We start from the raw sequence: 19,507 nt of genomic DNA, 5'->3' as shown, positions 1-19,507 counted from the left end.
CACCCTGCAACTCACAACTGGCAACCCACTGAAGCTAAGCAGGTGTGAGCCTGGTCAGTACCTGGATGGGAGACCTCCGGGGAAAAACTAAGGTTGCTGCTGGAAGAGGCGTTAGGGGGGCCAGCAGGGGGCGCTCACCCTGCAGCTCATGTGGGTCCTAATGCCCCAGTGTAGTGACGGGGACACTATACTGTAAACAGGCGCCGTCCTTCGGATGAGATGTAAAACCGAGGTCCTGACTCTCTGTGGTCATAAAAAATCCCAGGGTGTTTCTCGAAAAGAGTAGGGGTGTAACCCCGGCATCCTGGCCAAATTTCCCCATCGGCTGTTATCAATCATGGCCTCCTAACAATCCCCCTCTGTGAATTGGCTTCATTACTCTGCTCTCCTCCCCACTGATAGCTGATGTGTGGTGAGCGTTCTGGTGCACTATGGCTGCCGTCGCATCATCCAGGTGGATGCTGCACATTGGTGGTGGTGGAGGGGAGTCCCCATTACCTGTAAAGCGCTTTGAGTGGAGTGTCCAGAAAAAGCGCTATATAAGTGTAAGCAATTATTATTATTATTATACTCCTATAAAAATGGTCAATTTTTTTTCTATTCAATGAAAAAAGGTTTTGAGATGCATGCTTTTAAAGTAGCTGTATCTGATATTTTTTTAAATATCAAATAATAATGTATATAATAAAACACAAAAGATAAGGCACCCAGATAGCACTGAGGACTTGACGCTAGATTGCAAGCACAAATGTAATTTTCCAAAACCAGCTATAATAACCCAGCAAACTTTGCAGAGTATTTTATCAGAAACAGCCAAAGTGATGTTTTTCAGAAGTACAATAGAAACGAAATCACACTTTTTGCATTCTCAGGCACAGTGGCTGGCCTTGCAGCATTGCAATAGAAAGTACTTCAGGAAGTATACATGGGAACGTGTTTGAGACGAACCCATATTGTGTTGTACTGTTTAAGTCCCACGGTTTTAACAACTGTACTTAAGATGTTCTAGGAACCCCCATCTGAAAATACATGTATACTGTAGTCATAAGTCCTGTAAGATTAATTTTGTTATTACCCCTGCAACCCTGCAAAATCTAATGTTTTAGGTAGTTTACAGAGGACTGATAGAGCATCCTTGTGAGACTTTAAAAGCAAGACCATTTAGAAAATCCCAAAGGCAGAAATTAGGAGAGGAAATGACAAATGTCAGGCCATATAAATTATATAATGAGCTGTTAGGAAAGGCAGAAATAACGTCTTTAGCTGCTTTCAATCGAACTGGGGTTGGGTACAGCTCATCCACTCTGAGAAAAATAAAATCTGAACATCGAGCCAGTAAGCTACTTGATAGTGATGAACTAGCTGCACTTCGAATTTTGAAACAGACACTTGAAAGTGAAGATAAAACTACCAAATATGTGAAGGGATTAATTAAATTTATACCAGCTGCACCATTAAAGGTGGTAAGTTTCACTGATTGTGGCATGACTTGATGCACAGCAGCAGTCCAGCTTTTTGGGATGCAACACAGGGAATTGTTCAATCGGATTTGGCCAAGAAAACAAAATTGTATTATGAGGTGATTGTATGGAGTCCTGTCCCATCATATATGGCTGTGCCCATAGCTTTTATGATAAGTGAGGAACACACTCAAAGTGCCGTCGAGCAACTTTTAACAGCCATTGGAGACCAAGAAAAGAGAATTTGCAGGCATTACATACTACCTTTTCAAATAAATAGTGATCGCTCCATAGTGTTGCTCAGAGCCTCACTAACTATTTTCAACAGGGACACTATGGAAAGCTATCTCAAAAGGTGTTGGAAAATTGTCAGTGGGATTGTACAGGACCATGAATTAAGGTTTACTTTAATTAGAGCCTGTAAAACCCATGTTATGAGACAAGCTAGTGAACTCTGTAAAAAGCAGTATAATGGAAAGTGTCAAAGATACCATGTCGGCATGTATATTGATGGAAAAAAGAAACGCAACATTTTCTGGAACAAGAATACTATAGTTATAGCTTATGTACTTTCATAAAAAGTTGTCAATTTGTTTTAAGCCCTCTGTCCAGCAATACAGTTTGTGCAGTAAGGCACTGCAACCTGCCAATCACACGAAAGCTCGTTAGGTGCACTTTTACCCAACGAGGTCCAGGTGGAACAATGCCTGATCAGATCACCTTTAAAAAGGCCTTAATTCAAAGCTTAGGTCACTGCAAGAAAAAGGCCACACTTCAGTAACGCCACTTCAGTCAGTTTTCTGTGCATTCCGTAATACCTCAAATATCACCAGAAGCAAGAGAGAGGGCCATTGGCATGCTGCAGGCCGGCATGTTATGTGCCAACCTTGACAGACACTATGGAGTAAGCCGCTCCACTGTGTCCAGACTGCAGAGAAGGTTTCAGCAGACCGGCAGGACAGATGACTGTCCAAGATCCGGTCACCCTCGAGTAACCACACCAGAGCAGGACCAACACATCAGACTGGTCCATCTGAGAGATCATTTCAGATCTGCCACCCATACTGCTGCTGAAACTGCTGGCCGACACAATGCCAGTGAGGGACAGGCTCCATGCTGCTGGCCTTACAGCAAGTTGACCCCTCAGAAGCCCTCTGCTCACAGCTCCTAGATGTCACACCCAATTGGCTTGGGCCAAACAGAGGCTGCGATGGACTCGTCAGCAGTGCCATCAGGTCCTTTTCATGGATGAGTCGCTCTTCAGCCTGTTCCACGCAGATGTGAGGACTAGAGTGTGGAGGAGGAGAGGAGAGAGGTATGCTGATGCCTGTGTCCAGGAAACTGACCCCCGGGGTGGAACCAGAGTAATGGTGTGGGCTGGCATTCCCCATACAGGCTGGATGCAGCTCCACTTCATTGAGGACAGGCTGAACGGGGTGCAGTATAGGGATGAGATTGTGCAGCAAATCATCATTTCCTATGTGAGGCAACATGACCTGTTCTACAGCCAGGCCACACACAGCTACTGTTGTCACAACTGCCCTAAGGAATGCTGGTGTGCAGGTCTCTCCTGATGTTAACCTCATAGATAACCTTTGGGATGCCCTGAATTGCACCATCCTGAGACATGACCCTCTGCCTGCCAATGGCCAGCAACTTCATCAGGCCCCTCTGCAGGAATGGAATAACATCCCACAACTGCAGGTTCAGAGGCTCATCGACTCTGTGTGCAAGAGGTGTCAAGCAGTGCTGGCTGCAAGAGGCAGTCACACAAGATACCGAAGGACTGCAAGACCACTGTTGTTAAAGTTCACAGTTGTTCTTGTTTTCCTGTTGTTTTCCTGTTTTGTTGTACTGTTTTGTTTTCCTGTTATTCTCATTTGTTTATTATTATTTCAGCAATAAAGGTTAAAATTTCAGTCCAACAGCAAGTGTTGTGTTTTTTTTGTCCATCAGTATATATCTTCAGTGTCATAGTTAATTCCACGGGGTTGGAAGGCCTGTCTGCTCATATTTATGACACTTCCATTATCTTGGGTAGTAGATACAGTAACACACTTGTCACACCGTCTATTTCTATTCTCAAAAGTCGAGTGTCACAACTGAACACTAGTGGTGTCCCCACTGTTACAGGTGGTGAGGACTCAGATGTTGATTTTGAAAGCACAGAGAATGTGAAATCGCCTTTCTTGATTATTAAAAAAAATACACATTAAGGCAATGTCAGATATAAACAGGCAGGAGAACAAAGGACCCAATGCCTATTTTGGTTCAAATCTGTTGGATTTTTTTTTTAATTTCTTGTTGTCAATCCCAATATGATTGGACATACTAATGGGCAGATTACAGCAAAACCAAAAAACGGAGAGAAAATATATTGACAGGACTACATCCATCTACATCAATCCCTGAGGTAAATTTAAAAAATTCTACTACTACTACTACTACTACTACTACTACTACTACTACTAATAATAATAATAATAATAATAATAATAATAATAATAATTACTTACATTATAATACTTTACATTTATAATTACTTACATTATAAATACTTACTTACATAGCGCTTTTTCTGGACACTCCACTCAAAGCGCTTTACAGGTCATTGAATAGAAAAAAAATTGACCATTTTTATAGGAGTATAATAATAATAATAATAATAATAATAATAATTGCTTACACTTATATAGCGCTTTTTCTGGACACTCCACTCAAAGCGCTTTACAGGTAATGGGGACTCCCCTCCACCACCACCAATGTGCAACATCCACCTGGATGATGCGACAGCAGCCATAGTGCGCCAGAACGCTCACCACACATCAGCTATCAGTGGGGAGGAGAGCAGAGTAATGAAGCCTATTCATAGAGGGGGATTATTAGGAGGCCATGATTGGTAAGGGCCACTGGGAAATTTGGCCAGGACGCCGGGGTTACTACTCATTTCGAGAAACGCCCTGGGATTTTTTTAATGACCACAGAGAGTAAGGACCTCGGTTTTACATCTCATCCAAAGGACGGTGCCTGTTTACAGAATAATGTCCTCATCACTATACTGGGGCATTAGGACCCACATGGACCGCAAGGTGAACGCCCCACTAACACCTCTTCCAGCAGCAACCTTAGTTTTTCCCAGGAGGTCTTCCATCCAGGTACTGACCAGGCTCACACCTGCTTAGCTTCAGTGGGCTGCCAATTTTGAGTTGCAGGGTGATATGGCTGCTGGCTAAAAAACCCTTTTTAATAATGAAAAAAATCAGAATCGATGAATGTGTGGAAAGGTTAGGAAATCTTTACAAAGCACATGAAAGGGAATTTTGTGATCAAATAAGACTGAATTTGTCTAGAATAAGTAAGTCTCCTGCCCTCGTGGAAGAGAAGGAATGGAACAAAAAAAAAGAAAATTCCGTAACAGCTCAGGCATTCATTCCAAAAAAACCCTATCAGGACAATCAAAAATGTTTAGTCTAAATGATAAATGCAAAATCGTTGGTCATCCAAATGATCATAACAAGCCACTTATAATTAAATTCTCAAAAACATGTCAAATTGGCAATCTTGATTGGGCCAATAAAACATGCAGATTTGAGAACACCCTCAACAAGTGCTGGTTCAATTCTTTCATGTAGTGTTTTATTAATATGAATGCAATACAGACCAAAATTCTATTCTGAAGGTTTAAAGATTATGCCTGACTGTTTACTAAATTTTGTCAAAACTGCCATCAATAATCCTGGGAGCTACTTTTCAATGTCCCAGGTAGAGCCAGAGTTAAAGTAGAGACGTGCAAAGCGATACCTTTATTTGATTTCAAGAAAGAGAATGACCCTATCTGATTTAATAATTCCCCTAATGTCCTGGCTTGTTTGCAGTCAAGTAAAATAGGAGAGTTATCGATGAGTTTATCGACCCTCATACACAAGTTGTCCAGAAGTAATGATTTAGCTCTTGTCCAGAACATATTGTGATTCATATTCCCAGACCACGTTCCACAGGTATGATGCACACTCCATTTTCACCAGCAGTGAAATGCAATTGGAATTGGAAGCTGTTGGTAAAGTGCGATATACCATCAAATAATAGGTTTATTCCATGCTGAAAAAAAGAAGAAAGAGAACACAATGTTTCGGCCGTGGAGCCTTCTTCAGTTGTGAGAGAGACAGGGCAGTAGGCAAAGGTAAAGTAGCGGGAGAAGAAAGGTTGGGAGGAGGAGGAGTGAGAGGCGGGAGCAGGGGACAGAAAGAGAGGCCAATCAAGAGGTGTGAAGTCAGAATGGGTGCAGAGAGGTGTGAAATGAAACTTCCAATGAATGGAGAAAATTTAAAAGAACAGTAGTCTGTCGTTAAGAGAAGGGAGAATGTGTGATCCTAGCTGCAGAATAATTTTAGTTTCGGTGGTCTTTCTGATGTATGAGTTCGGAAAACCGTCTTTGAGAACACAGACGAAGAGATTAAAGTGGTCATGGCCGTCAGAGGTGAAATGAGAAACAATGGGCTTGGAGAGATCTTTAATCTTCACAGCCCTGACGTGTTCTCTGAAGCGGTCTCCGAGTCTCCTTCCTGTTTCTCCAATGTAGATGGCTGGGCATTTACTGCAAGAGATACAGCAAATAAGGTTGCTGGACCTTATAAGGTCTGAATATACCATCAAATCAACTATATATAAAGTCTGTAAGCAGAAGTGGACATTATTGGGAGATACTTTTGTACATTAGACAGAAATGTAGAATTAAAGCAGCTATAAAAACATGTTGTGTTTTTATGTTGGTCAAACCATGTACTCACAGTTGAAAATGCCAATACTCATGAAACACAAGAAAACCTGGAGCCACTGAAATTGAAATCTAATAAGTAAATTGATTCTTAAAATGTAGAGAGCTTTGCAAAAAATATATTGGTGCTTTTAGAAAATATATTTCAAGGATGTAATTGCTTTGCTACAGTACATGTAGAATTTTAGAAAACAGTGCATCAACAAAGTACACTGTTTAGGTTACTTTAGAAGACAATGTACCAAAACAATATGTGCTGTCTGGGTCGTTAGAATTAGCCGAAAGTAACTGATAAGCTTTGAATAACAAATCTAGTGGTGCTTCTTCTCTCGCTTTATGATGTAATCTGTTTTCTCTTAGGGAAAGGGGAAGTTTTAGAAGGGACAAAGCGCTGAGCTTTTTTTACAGCGCAATGTCTTATAAAAACCCTGTACTGCTTGTAACAAATTGAGTCTCTGGTTGCACTTTGCGAAGTGGCAGCAGGGCTCCCAATATTGCAATATTGAAATAAAGACCTTACTCAGGTGAGAACTCTCTCTTGTGGCTTCCTTGATAGTTATATTTCCATGACACCACTAAACCTATTAAGTATTACACTGCTAATTGCGTCACATTTGTTCATGAAATGGAAACCCAGTTTTTAACGCTATACTTTAACATCACATTATTTTATGCAACACAGAAACCCTACAGATTCAATATTCATGTCACTCTGTGTAATACCTACACAACTGTAACGCTTACGGCCAACAAGCAGTGTGTGTAAGAGCCGGCGTACCAGAGCGGGTGACGTCACCGCCCTTCCCTGTGATAGCAGGACCACAGCTACTGGGCTGTGGAGAGATCTCTCTTTAGCTCACGGGGCTAGGTCGCTGCAGAGAGACGCGGATTTCCCGGGTTCGAGCCTCCAGTCGGGATGGGGCCGACCAGATGCGGCAAGGGCGCCCGCCTGAGCCCCCGTTGCGTTACATTGGTGTCAGAGCGGGGCGGGATAGCCCTTCGCCGGGGACGGCGATTTAAGCGGGGGAGAGTGTAACGTTTACGGCCAACAGGCACTATGTAAGAGCCGGCGTACCAGAGCGGTTGACGTCACCGCCCTTCCCTGTGATAGCAGGACCACAGCTACTGGGCTGTGGAGAGATCTCTCTTTAGCTCACGGGGCTAGGTCGCTGCAGAGAGACGCGGAAGTCCCGGATTCGAGCCACATATACTTTGGGCCGACCAGATGCGGCAAGGGCGCCCGCCAGAGCCCCCGTTGCGTTACACAACCAAAGTAAAACCACTCGTTGCAAGCATCGCACACCACCTTTGGTTTTTTTATCTGTTGGGTGATGTATGGATCCGGTACAGTTTCTGTCTTTTCGGAACATTCATCCACTATGTGCCTAAGAACCTTTTTTTATTGTATGGTTACTCCGTGTGACAACTATGGTTTTGGTCGCAATATTGTGATCTTCAGTGTCTGCATTACTTTGGTTGGGATGTCAGTTGTTGTTTTCTCTTTTTTCCCCGTCCATCACTGCATGGTCCCAGGCTGGGAAAAGGAAGTGGTCTATGAACCCCAGCAACATTGGCAAAGACACTTATCTGGCAAAACTACGGTGGTTTTCTATTAGCTGAGGGTCTGTAGAATAGATCTGAGCTACTTTTGGAGAGGCACACATTTTTGTTTGGTCAGGAGTCTTTTTTCATGTCCAGTTGTGCACAACACTGTGTCAATTTCCAAAAATGTCCTATTAGCTGTGGGTCTCTTTATTATATCCCACCCAGTTTTGAGGATTTAAAAATTGTTGTGCTATAAATGTGACTTCACCTTGTCCAGGTTTTTTCCCCCTGAGGCAGGTTTTAGAGGACTTTTATTTTGAAAGGGACACCCAAGTTAGCGTTGCTTGCTTCACGCTGCCATTTAAAGCAGAAAGTTAAATTGCATTTAATAAGAAGCATAATAAAAGGAGATGTTTAAAACATGTTGGGCTTAACGATAAGAGAGGTAAGTGGCAACCAGTTGAGCTTAATGTACATTCTGAGTTACATGTATCTTACCATCTGTGAGCGGAAAACCTGAAAATTCCTGCAGAATTGAAACTACATATTCTTTAAAATATTATGGAAGATTCTGAGGTTTAACGTAAATGTTAACTTTGAGAGTTAAATACCTTTGAATTCGAGGTTTAAGCCGAGAACAGCATAGTTTTTCGTCACCCAGTCTTCCCGTCGATATGTGCATAACAATCAACGGACAAATTTTACACAGTGTTGTTATTATAAATAAAGTGTTTTATATTAATATTATAGACCAACTGCATGTTTGTCTAATCTTTAACTACTGTCAGAAGCATTACAGTAACCACTTTTTGTGGGATATTTGATATCTGGAATTGTACCTTCTATTCTAATTACAGTGGTGTGAAAAAGGGCCGTGTAGGTTTGGATTTTTTTCCCCCTTAATGATAAAAACCTTCATTTAAAAACTGCCTTTTGTGTTTACTTGTGTTATCTTTGTCTAATATTTCAATTTGTTTGATCTGAAACATTTCAGTGTGACAAACATGCAAAAAAAAAAGAAATCAGGAAGGGCAAACACTTTTTCACACCACTGTATATCTCCACTTGGTACTAAGAGAATGCAGAGCCATAGTTTGTGCAAGACCAGGTAGGGAGCAACTGAATGTAGACCTACATGTCTTTATTTTCCTACATTTCATATTTTAAATTAATAAAATAACATTAGCTTAATAATTGATTTTGTGTTTACAATACTGTGATGTAGTTTCAATTTCATTATATTTATTCATGTCAAAAACAGTGCTTAAGTGTAAATTGAATTGACAAAGAAACACAGAAAGGCTGCACATTCTGAATAAGAATACACAAATTTCCCCAGAAGTCAATTAACCTATCAGTATATCTTTGGACTGTGAGAGGAAACAGGAGCACTTGGAGGAAACTGACACAAACCTGAGGAGAAAATGCAAATTCCACGCAGATAACACCCCAGAAATTGAATTCAGGGCCCCAGCGCTGTGAGGCAGCAATGCTAAGCACTGAACCTCCAAGCTGCCCTAACATTTTTATATAAGTGCCTAATAAGATTTCACATAATTAATATGTATTTTACAGGTGTCCTTGGCTCTCCGTGAAGGTAGAATATCTCCCAAAGAGCTCTGCCAAAAATGCCTGAAGCTTATAAAGAAAACAAAGTTCTTGAACAGCTACATCACTGTAACTGAAGACCTGGCCCTGGAACAAGCTGAGGAAGCAGAGATAAGATTTCAGAGAGGTACTGTACAGTTTGGAGCTTTTCGTTTGCTGCATTGGTCACACATACAGAACTGTACAACACATAGTATTATATTTAAAAGATAAATGTACACCCTTCTCTGAGTGTTTACACCAGGTAACAGCACGACTGTCAAAAGACTTTTGTGTCTGAAATGTGAAAAAACAGGAGTCAAGTGCTCTTGATGTGTTCTAAAAAGAACAAGACACTCTAGCTCACTAAAGTATACTTGAAAGTCTGTTGCTCTTTCCTTTGAAAAAAGGCTTTAGGTCTTCACACCATGTTCTTGAGTTGCTTTAAGCCAAAACATTTAATTATCACCAAGATCATGACAGTCATCTTTTTATTTGGATTAAAAAAAAGTTGGCATTTGCCTACAGAGTCAGATCTCCCGCCGCCACCTAATCTCTTATATTTCCGTATACCTTTATCATATAATAGATCATATAATAGAACATTTGTATTATTAGTTTACATAAATTATCTCCTTTCTTCCCATCTGGATTTGAATGGTGCGAATAATCCCCCTGTTTATTAAAGCTGTGTATCTCTCCTGCAGGTAAACCCTTGGGTCCTCTGGATGGGATTCCAGTAGCAGTGAAAGACAACTTCTCTACTGCTAATATCGAAACCACTTGTGCATCTGTGATGTTAAAAGGTAAGACATTATGATGCAAATATTGTAAATTGCATTCAGATAATTTAAAGTTTTTCTGTAACACCACCAAATGGTTTGTATTCCTGTAGCTTTTGGATTTGCACATACTGTACGGTACTGTAAGGATTGTATTGTATTACTTGATGATTAAAGTATACTATATTACTTACATAAAATAATTTGACCCGCCAAAAGAATACACTGTTTACCTTGTTTGCAATTCGGCGTTTATTTCTGTCTTGATGGTTTCCCCTCCCTTTTCTATTCCTCCATCAGGCCCGACAGGTGGTATAAAGTGATTTCAAAATCCTCTGGGTTGTGGGCCTCTATTGTCCGATTACAGAATCACGCTTGAGGTGAAAGCCCTACAACACTATGTATTGCTGGCTCCAGATTTATTCGTGCCAGTGCAGGGTCTGTCACACATTTAACTTTTTATGATCTACATTGAAATGGGTAACATGAACACACTTCTGGCCTAAGAATGTTGTCTTTCAGGACAGTTGGATTTTTGAGAGAGTGTGAACAGTTATTTTCATTTCTGTGGGCTGATGAAGGAAGCTCTTTGAATTTAGGTCCCAAGTGCAGATAACAAGCAGCAGTGGAGGAATGGCTCAGCCATGACCTTGTGGAGTGGACTTCCACATCTTTGAAGTGTGTTTGGTGGATTCACAAATTCACTGTTCTTACTTAACAAGTCTTAAGTTCTTCTTTGAATTGAATGTTTTCCTTCTCCCTTCATAGCAACAAAGTTTTCCATAAAACAAACTCTTCCAAAACTACACAGTTAAAAGTTCACACAGTTCCAGGTCTCTTCCCCCACGGTTGCATTCCCAAGGCTCTGTGTGTTGCAGTGTACCATGGTAGTCTCCTTCCTTGGTGCAGCACATAGCAGACTTTCTGCCCTCCTTCACCAGAAAGCAGATAATGAATAACACTTTGATGTCTTTGTATCCAGGTTTTTGGATTGTAACCTGATCAAATTTGTTGCTCTTCACTGGTCAGGTGAACAAGGGCCGCAGAACTTTGCCCTCAATTTAGGGAAAAGCTGACATTTTTGCTTGAACCTACTGTTTTCTCATAGTACTGTTTTCTCTGTGTTGAAGATCCATTGATAGTTCCTAGGGGTAATGTGTTTTTAGAACTGAGACAAAGTAGTATTTTTTTACAACAATATTTTATTGGGAAATTAATAAGAAAATACTTTAGAAATGTGCTTCTCAGTGCCTTTTTAATAACGTTTAGTATGTAAACCTTATGCACATTATTAAGAAACAATTAATCTTAATATCACCTCCGTCTTTTGTTTAGGTTACATTCCTCCTTTTAATGCAACAGTAGTTCAGAAGCTGTTGGACCAAGGTGCTGTTCTCATGGGCAAAACAAATTTAGATGAATTTGCAATGGGGTAAGAACTTGGATCCTGTTTCACCGCACATACTGTATTCATTTACATTCCAGTCACTGCATGACAGTTTAGGAGATGAGTAATTGTTGGAAAAAAAAGATTTACACCTTTTTTATGTGACTCTCACAAGGAGCCATTTAGGTCTTCTAATAAGCTTTTGTAGGTTTATTTTTTTATGTACTTTGACAAAGCCTTTTTCTTTACCATAATATTAAGGGAACCTTTCGAAGAATGGAGCCAAAAAAAGATGCACTGTGAGGGATGTCTCAAAAAGCTTAAGTCTTCTTTGGTCACATTCTGAGAGGAATTGGTTGTAAAGACATGGTAGCACTGCTGGTGTCATTGCCTGCTTGTTTCTGCAGGTCTGGGAGCACCGACAGTATATTTGGGCCCGTGAGGAACCCCTGGAGTTACTCCACACATTGCAGAGACAGGAGTGGGCAGACCCCAGGAGGTGGAGACTCTGACTGGGCTGTGACAGGGGGTAGCTCGGGGGGGAGTGCGGCTGCCGTGGCCTCTTTAACATGCTTTGCGTAAGTACTTGCCATTGTTCTGCCTCATGAGCTGCAGATATTCAGACTAGTATGTTGTAGGATTCTTAACCTTCTGAATCTTCACCACTTTGCTCCTCAAGTAGTTGTGCATCACAGATTCCCTGCCTTTCTGTATTTTGAACTAGATTTCTGTCCTACACTAAAGGCCACTAAAGACCATTGTTTTCAGCTTGACGTAGTTTATATAGTTTAGCCCTCACAGTGTGAACAAAAGAACGTACTGTTTTAAGCCTGAACAATTGCTACAAAACTCCAGTGGATTTGCAGGTCCCTAGGCTCAGATACGGGAGGATCCACAAGGAATCCTGCAGCAAACTGTGGGATAGTTGGCTTGAAACCTACATATGGTCTACTTTCACGCCATGGACTGATCCCACTGGTGAACTCCTTGGATGTACCAGGCATAATGACTAGGAGTGTTCATGATGCTGCCACTGTTCTAGGTATGAGATACACATTTACATCATTTGACAACCAGGAACAAATACCATCCTAAAAATGCATAACTCTTGCAAAAAGGTATATATTTTTCTATACTGTGACTAGGGCTTTGAGTTTTCCTTGATCATGTGATCTTCAGGGATGCTAACCTATAGTTCAGTCATTATATTCCAGGCATCCCTGTGCCTGGTTTGTTATGACTAAGGAAGAAGTATACATCACTGTTAATCTACATGCTTATGTAATTTATGTGTATCAATTGTGATAATTAAATGACTAATTGTGATGGTTAAGGTATCACAAGGGGATGATTATTTCATGATTTTAGAAGTGACTATATCAACCGTTTCTTGAGGGAGAACTAAAAAACAGATTTTAAAATTGAGAAAGAAAAACTCCAGGCTCCAATTATGACTGTTGCATTGGGGAATTTTGATTCCTGGCTAAATGCTTCAAATGTGTTGTAGGATCTTTCAAACATCTACTTGATCCTAAATCTCTAGTGCTTTAGTGCGTGTTGAAAGATCACTTATGTAAATAAGAAAGAGATTTTGGCATGATTTGTATGGTTTTCCATGGTTCATCTTATGCTGATAGTGCTTTGTGTTAGCAGGTGTTCTCCAAGGTCATGATCCAAAAGATTCCACAACAGTAGACTACCCAGTCACGCCAATCAACCTGCCTGATGACATAGATGTCAGCAGTATCTGTATTGGTATTCCAAGGGTAAGACATCTTTAATTCTCCTGTTGCTCTTTCTCTGCCTTTGTGTGTACAGTGGCTAAACCAAATCTATGACTTTGTTAAAGTTGACAGATTATATACAGTGTTTACTTGTTTCTATTTAAAAAAGCACTGATTATAGTGCGTGTTCTTATTCTATGTAGTGGGTCTTTGTATTATGTGTGTCAATTAATTATTATATTAAATTAATTGAAAAGGAAACAGGCCTATGGAAGTCTCTGCTTAGAGTGTGGGATGTTCTCTGTATTGGGGTAGCCCACTATGACTGGGACATCCCAGGACATGGCACATGGTTGACTTAAATACCAGAAGAGCTGGGTGGAGCTAGTTAGGAAATCACAGACTCATTGTCCACCCGAAGCAACTTTTGCTGGTCAGTTTCCTCTAGACTGCCCATTATCATTAGAAATGTTTCTGTCTTGTACCCTGGTATGACTCTATCCATATGAGCAGAGAGTTGAATGAAGTACAAAAGGGAAAAACATTTAGTTAATTCAAATCACAAACAGTGAATTTTATACAAACTGATGTAATGATGACAGTGACCCAGTGGCTCCATTTCACTTGTTTCCGGATGGTTTTAGAGCTTTTAGGTGAATGAACTGAATTTTCATGTCTGCTCTGTCTCATGAGTGCGTCTAGAATAAAGGGTAATTAAATAAATTGGCAGTAGGCATATTACTAAAGTTGTGTAAAAAGCGAAAACCTACTGTCGAACAGTATTTAATTAGAGGGATTTTGTTTTTGTTTTCTTTTTGTACCTTTTTATGTTCCATATTCTCTTTTCCTTTGTTGTCCTTGAACAGCATTCAGAAATGTCATTCTGTTACACAAGCTTTCAAAGAGAAGAGGTTGTGTAGAATGGCATCCATATAATGTAGATTTCATTTGTTTTACTCTCACGTCACGAGAAAACAAAGGATTCAGAATTTAGATTAAAAAACATCAAAGATGTTTCTTCAGACCAAAGGGATTTTTCCTTCTAGTGTAAAAAGACATTTAGATTAGAGGCTGGGCCTTGCTTGGATTTTGTAAGCTGAGATTGAATAGCAATGTGCTGCGTTGTTTTCCTCAGGAATACCATGCTCCCGGCTTGTCCAGTGAGACGCTGTCCCACTGGAGCAGAACGGCAGAGCTGTTTGAGAAGGCGGGAGCTCGAGTCGTTGAGGTGTCCCTCCCTCACACTCAGCACTCCATTGTGTGCTACCATGTGCTTTGCGTGGCAGAAGTTGCGTCCAACATGGCCCGGTTTGATGGACTGGAGTACGGTATCTGATTCCTTCATTTAACTTTCATGTCCAGGCTCAGCACTCTCACGGGTATCGTACTACTGCATGTTCACAGTAACACCATCATTAACTACCTACAGGATGTGATTCTGAACTTCATCATCTTTAATACACACTGCTAACAAGAACAGATAGAAAGTGCAACAACTTGCAGCACTTATTGTGCTCTGCAAGAGTGTTGGCTTGTTTTTTTCCCATTACGCATGTCCTTTATACGGTTCATTCAAGCTCTGGTATGGATCGAGGTCATGACATTGCCAGCAGCACAAGGCGTACTGTGTTGTTGGCTGTTTGGCACTTGGCTGAGATGATATTTTTATACAAATACATGTTTTTTCAGTAAGAATGGTATGTTCAATTTTAGAAACAAATTAATGTAAATATTGCCATTTCCTTTTCAGTGATGCTCAGGGCCAATCTAGTGTTGTGGCATTTGAAGTGTGTACATAATATACTTAAGAAAAACAATTACTCTTTTCTTACAAAATATCTCCAATAAGACAAATTGTTAGACTTGTAAGATGACTGTGCTTTTCTAGTAGTACTGTTTTACCATTAGGCAGGTAAAAGAATGGCCTTCTGATATACAAATGTAATATAAATGTCAGCTTTAATGTGCCATTATCCTTTCACTTCACCAAGATTGTATTAACGTTGTCCAGGTTACCGTGGTGCCGTTGACAGCTCAACAGAGGCCATGTACGCAGCAACCAGACATGAAGGTTTCAATGATGTTGTGAGAAGAAGAGTTCTCTCGGGAAACTACTTTCTTTTAAAGCAGTAAGGGATTTGATTTTTTTGTGTGGTCACTGTGGAAAATGAGAGGTCACAAATTAAACTCAGACATGTTTACCTTGATGCATACACTCTTAAACTTTCGAACCAGCGGGTGATTTTTGAGAAGCTGTTTTTGCCATTTAAGAGAACTTATGCCTTCAAGTCTTGTGTTCTGTACATTCCATTTTTGTACCCATTGTAAACTTTTTGTAGTAAAACAAATCAGGAATTTAAAATTCTGTTTGGTATAAATTCTAAATAAAATTCAGAATTGGGCACCTTGGATACAATTTTGTCTTAATGTTTGTTGTGTTTGCTTTAGGTATTTCATGTTTTGCTGTGCCCCTTTATTATCAAATATTGCTAACTTCAACATTGTCTATATTATCTATGAAGACAATGATTCAATTGCAAATATTTTCTAAACAATATACAAAACATGAATGTTACCGAATGCCGATGTGCTCTTACTTCATGCACAGGTGGGATTGCTGATGATGAAAATAAGAAGCAGATGTTTGTTGCTTTTTTGTTTCAGGATGTTTAGTCTCATCCAATCTGCTAGATGATTTCTCAGTTCGTTTAGTGTTATTCCTTGCTCCCACGGCGTCTTGCATGATCTTTTTGCAGGAACTACGATCGCTACTTTGTGAAAGCACAGAAGGTGAGACGCCTCATAGCGAATGACTTTGCCAAGGTCTTCTCCTCAGGGGTGGACCTGCTGCTGACCCCCACTACTCTGACAGAAGCTATACGCTACACTGATTTTACCAAAGAAGACAACAGGACCCGCAGTGCACAGGAGGACATCTTCACTCAGCCTGTTAACATGGCAGGTGGGTACCGGAGCTTTTCTCAAAGCGTGCAGCATGGGATACAATACGAACAGTCTGCGTGTACTGTACAGTGCTTGACTCTGCTGATGCACAGGGAAAGCCCAAAGACACACACCCTCCTGCTGTACTCCAGTGCTAGGTGTTTCCATCTTTACATTCAACTCCGAAGTATTACAGATGATAATGGCTGTTTTTATGGTACAGATTTAAATACATTATTCAGTGCAGCAGAAAGGAGTGTGGGGAATTATTCATACATTTAAAATCCTACACTTGCTGTTTCAGTGGAGTCATTTGTTAAATGGGTGGTACTGTAATCTGTGGATTACAATGCACAACCTTGTTAATTTTAAAGTAATAGAAATGTTAACACTGGATACAGTAAGTGTTTACAAAAATGGTGTGTAATACATCTGAATACAATTTTTGAAGATGTGGATCCACATACTTTAACAGACCCATGACTGGGTCTGTCCACACCACTTGGTGTGTTTTATGATTAAATGCTGTGCCACAAGCATGGATTGTAAATGGTTTATTAAGCTGCTTCGGGAGTGGCTCAAATAGTAGATGTGATCTCATGGAGTGAAAAGAAAGCTGTATGAACCATATGGCTGAAGTTCAAGTTTAACTCAAGTCAGTAGTCAATTCCCTGATCTCTACTGCTACTGAAGTAATCATTTATCTTAAATGACAAAAGAAAAGGATTTTTAAGGAGTTTGCTGTTTTCGTATAGTCCTTTATAATCAAAAGGTATCAAACAACACTAATTATTTTTGTCTAAAATGCATTTTTACATGATTATTTATTATATGAAGGTGAAGCAGTAAAACAAATATAATAAACTGAAAACTTGTCTCATTTATTTTGCTTAATTAACATGACCAATACAAAATATTAAAGAAATAACATCTGAACACCTATAACTAGTAAAAAAGACCCAAGACAGTAGAAACATACAGAGGATGAAATCTACACTAGATTTGCATTGGTGAAACTCTTACTTGCTGGTATTTTATAATGTTTTAAGAATTAAATATTCTTAATTTAAAGGCCTGTTGTTCATCACTGATTTCTGTTCTTTCAGGTCTTCCAGCTGTGACTGTGCCTGTTGCACTGGCAAGCACAAGGCTACCCATCAGCCTCCAGCTCATTGGACAGGCATTTCAAGAGCAGAAGCTTCTCACTGTTGCCAACTGGTTAGAGCAGCAAGTGAAATTTCCACTGATCGAATTGCCAGACATGCATGAGAACACTGAAAAGAGCTCATCCTCCCTGGCTGTTTGAAGCCCTTAGTTCTCACTGGAAATCAAAGGGCTGCTGCTGAACACATCTAAACCATGTGACAAAAAAGTGCTGTATCTGACTTTCAGATTCCTAAATACGTGTATATATATATACTTTTATAAAATGTGAACAATAAAAAGTTCCTTATGAAGTAAGAATAAAAGTTGGCTCTCTGTTCATCTTTTTGTTGTGGAGGTATTCTATTTTTGTTTAAAATATCTGCAGTTTGTTAGTGGCACAAAGTTTTAGGTTACATTGCCAGCCGCCGGTACCAAGTCAGTTTGTATTTCCGAATCAGATTAAGTGCATTTTAATTGTATTTTGTAAATACACAAGTGCATATGTATTGTATTTAATGAAAGCATGAGTGTCAAATGACTATTTCTTTATTTGTAACAATGTGCATCCACAGATCTGGAAAAATAGCAATATCATGCACAGGTTGAAGTCTCATCTCTAAATCCACTAGAGTCACAGTAGCTTGTCCACCTTCCTCTCTTCTGGCTCCTTGATCCTACTCCCTCCCGTTATCCACCACAAGGTTTAGTACAGAAGCTTTTTGTCAGACAAATCCTCAGGATCTTATCACAGTTTTGCCAGTCACCTTTTTCCACCAATTAACGACAGCATTTTAGCTCTGGCACAAGATTAGATCTGCATTTCAAATAGTGTTTTTATTGTTGCAACACTAGGGCTATGACAATTAACCCATTGGCCCCTTGCTCTTCCTGTCCCTTAAATTGCTCCCCCATGGGGGATGAATAAAGTATTTTGAATTGAAACAAATTCTTCAATGAGGGTGAAGTGTGAGCATGGGACACCTAACAGGACACCTCCAGCTGGGCAAAGTGTTAAACAGAGTCCATGTCCTATGAAATTGATTTGTAAAGCCTCATAGTTTTTACTTTTTTTTCTAAATTAAGGAATTGAACTATTTCTATTTCTTATGCACTGTACAAGAAGGAGTGCCACTCTCCCTACAATGAAAAAGGACGAGATGTCAGGCAGGCAGAACATAGCTGTGCCCCAAATATGTGAACGTCCACTGGAAGACAATGGCTGTATGTTTATGGCACGTAGAATATTGGGATAAGCTTCAATTGTCTTGAATGAAGACATGAAGGAATTTATAAGAGCAGCTTGAAAAAAGAGAATCAGTCAGCAGCTTGAATCAGGAAGACACAATCAAATTGATGGCTGCTGTAACAGGGGTCCTTCCCAGAGCTGGATTGGGGTTGCTAATGGGGCTATGGGACCCCACAAGCTACATGGTATCTTGAGAAAATACAGGGAAGGCAATGCATCACAGTAATAAAGTAATATAACTATTTATTACACAGTAATAAAGTAATACAAACAATTTGAAAAAATTGTGACCTAGAACACAGCTAATTGTGGAGGGTTGCTGTGCCTGCAGGTTTCATTCCTACTCTGTTCTTCATTACCTGCCTCCGCTCATCATTGGGTTAACTGACCAATTTAACTACTTCTACCAGCTCTTCTGGTGTTGCTGGTTTTAAAAATGCTAGAAAACATGGATCTGTACATCTCTGACCTGAATGGCAGGATGCCATTAGTGGAGGGCAGAGAGAGATGTTTCCCAGTCCAATTGATGTTGCACATGGAACATTTTTTGGTTGCAATACCAAAGGACCAAATTTTTAGACCCCAAAAGAGTGCAGAAGAGTGGACAGATTCTGGACCGCCAACTGAGATGATGCAGAGACACAAAGAAATCCCAAAAAGCATATTTAAACACAATAAGGGGAGATACTTGAAAAAGCACCTGACAATTTATAAAAATAGACAATTACAAAAAAGAAAAATGAAAAGGTAGAATATGTGGCGACAACTAATGGTATTTAACATTTAAGTTAACAAAGCACTATTCATTTTCATGGAATCATAGTGGAGGCAACAAACTACATGTCAGGTCAAAGTAAGCTTTGACTTTCACAGATTTTTACATCTTTATTTAAAAGATTGAAATGGAAACTTG

General features: G+C 40.0%; 1 protein-coding gene across 1 annotated transcript; it reads left to right on the top strand.

Annotated features, from left to right (window-relative positions):
- Positions 1–8,095: 8,095 nt before the first annotated feature.
- On the top strand, positions 8,096–17,671 carry qrsl1 (glutaminyl-tRNA amidotransferase subunit QRSL1). The gene is made up of 11 exons (XM_069178636.1): positions 8,096–8,224; positions 9,355–9,514; positions 10,074–10,172; positions 11,484–11,580; positions 11,943–12,113; positions 12,402–12,577; positions 13,189–13,301; positions 14,395–14,587; positions 15,271–15,388; positions 16,016–16,221; positions 17,309–17,671. The coding sequence occupies exons 1-11, from the start codon at positions 8,201–8,203 to the stop codon at positions 17,506–17,508; spliced, it is 1,557 nt and encodes a 518-aa protein (XP_069034737.1). The 5' UTR covers positions 8,096–8,200; the 3' UTR covers positions 17,509–17,671.
- The last annotated feature ends 1,836 nt before the right edge of the window (positions 17,672–19,507 follow it).

This window comes from Lepisosteus oculatus, chromosome 2, assembly GCF_040954835.1.
Source record: "Lepisosteus oculatus isolate fLepOcu1 chromosome 2, fLepOcu1.hap2, whole genome shotgun sequence".
In the NCBI taxonomy this organism is placed as follows: domain Eukaryota; kingdom Metazoa; phylum Chordata; class Actinopteri; order Semionotiformes; family Lepisosteidae; genus Lepisosteus; species Lepisosteus oculatus.
Note: the sequence above shows the minus strand (reverse complement) of the source record. Positions and strands in the feature narration are given on the sequence as shown.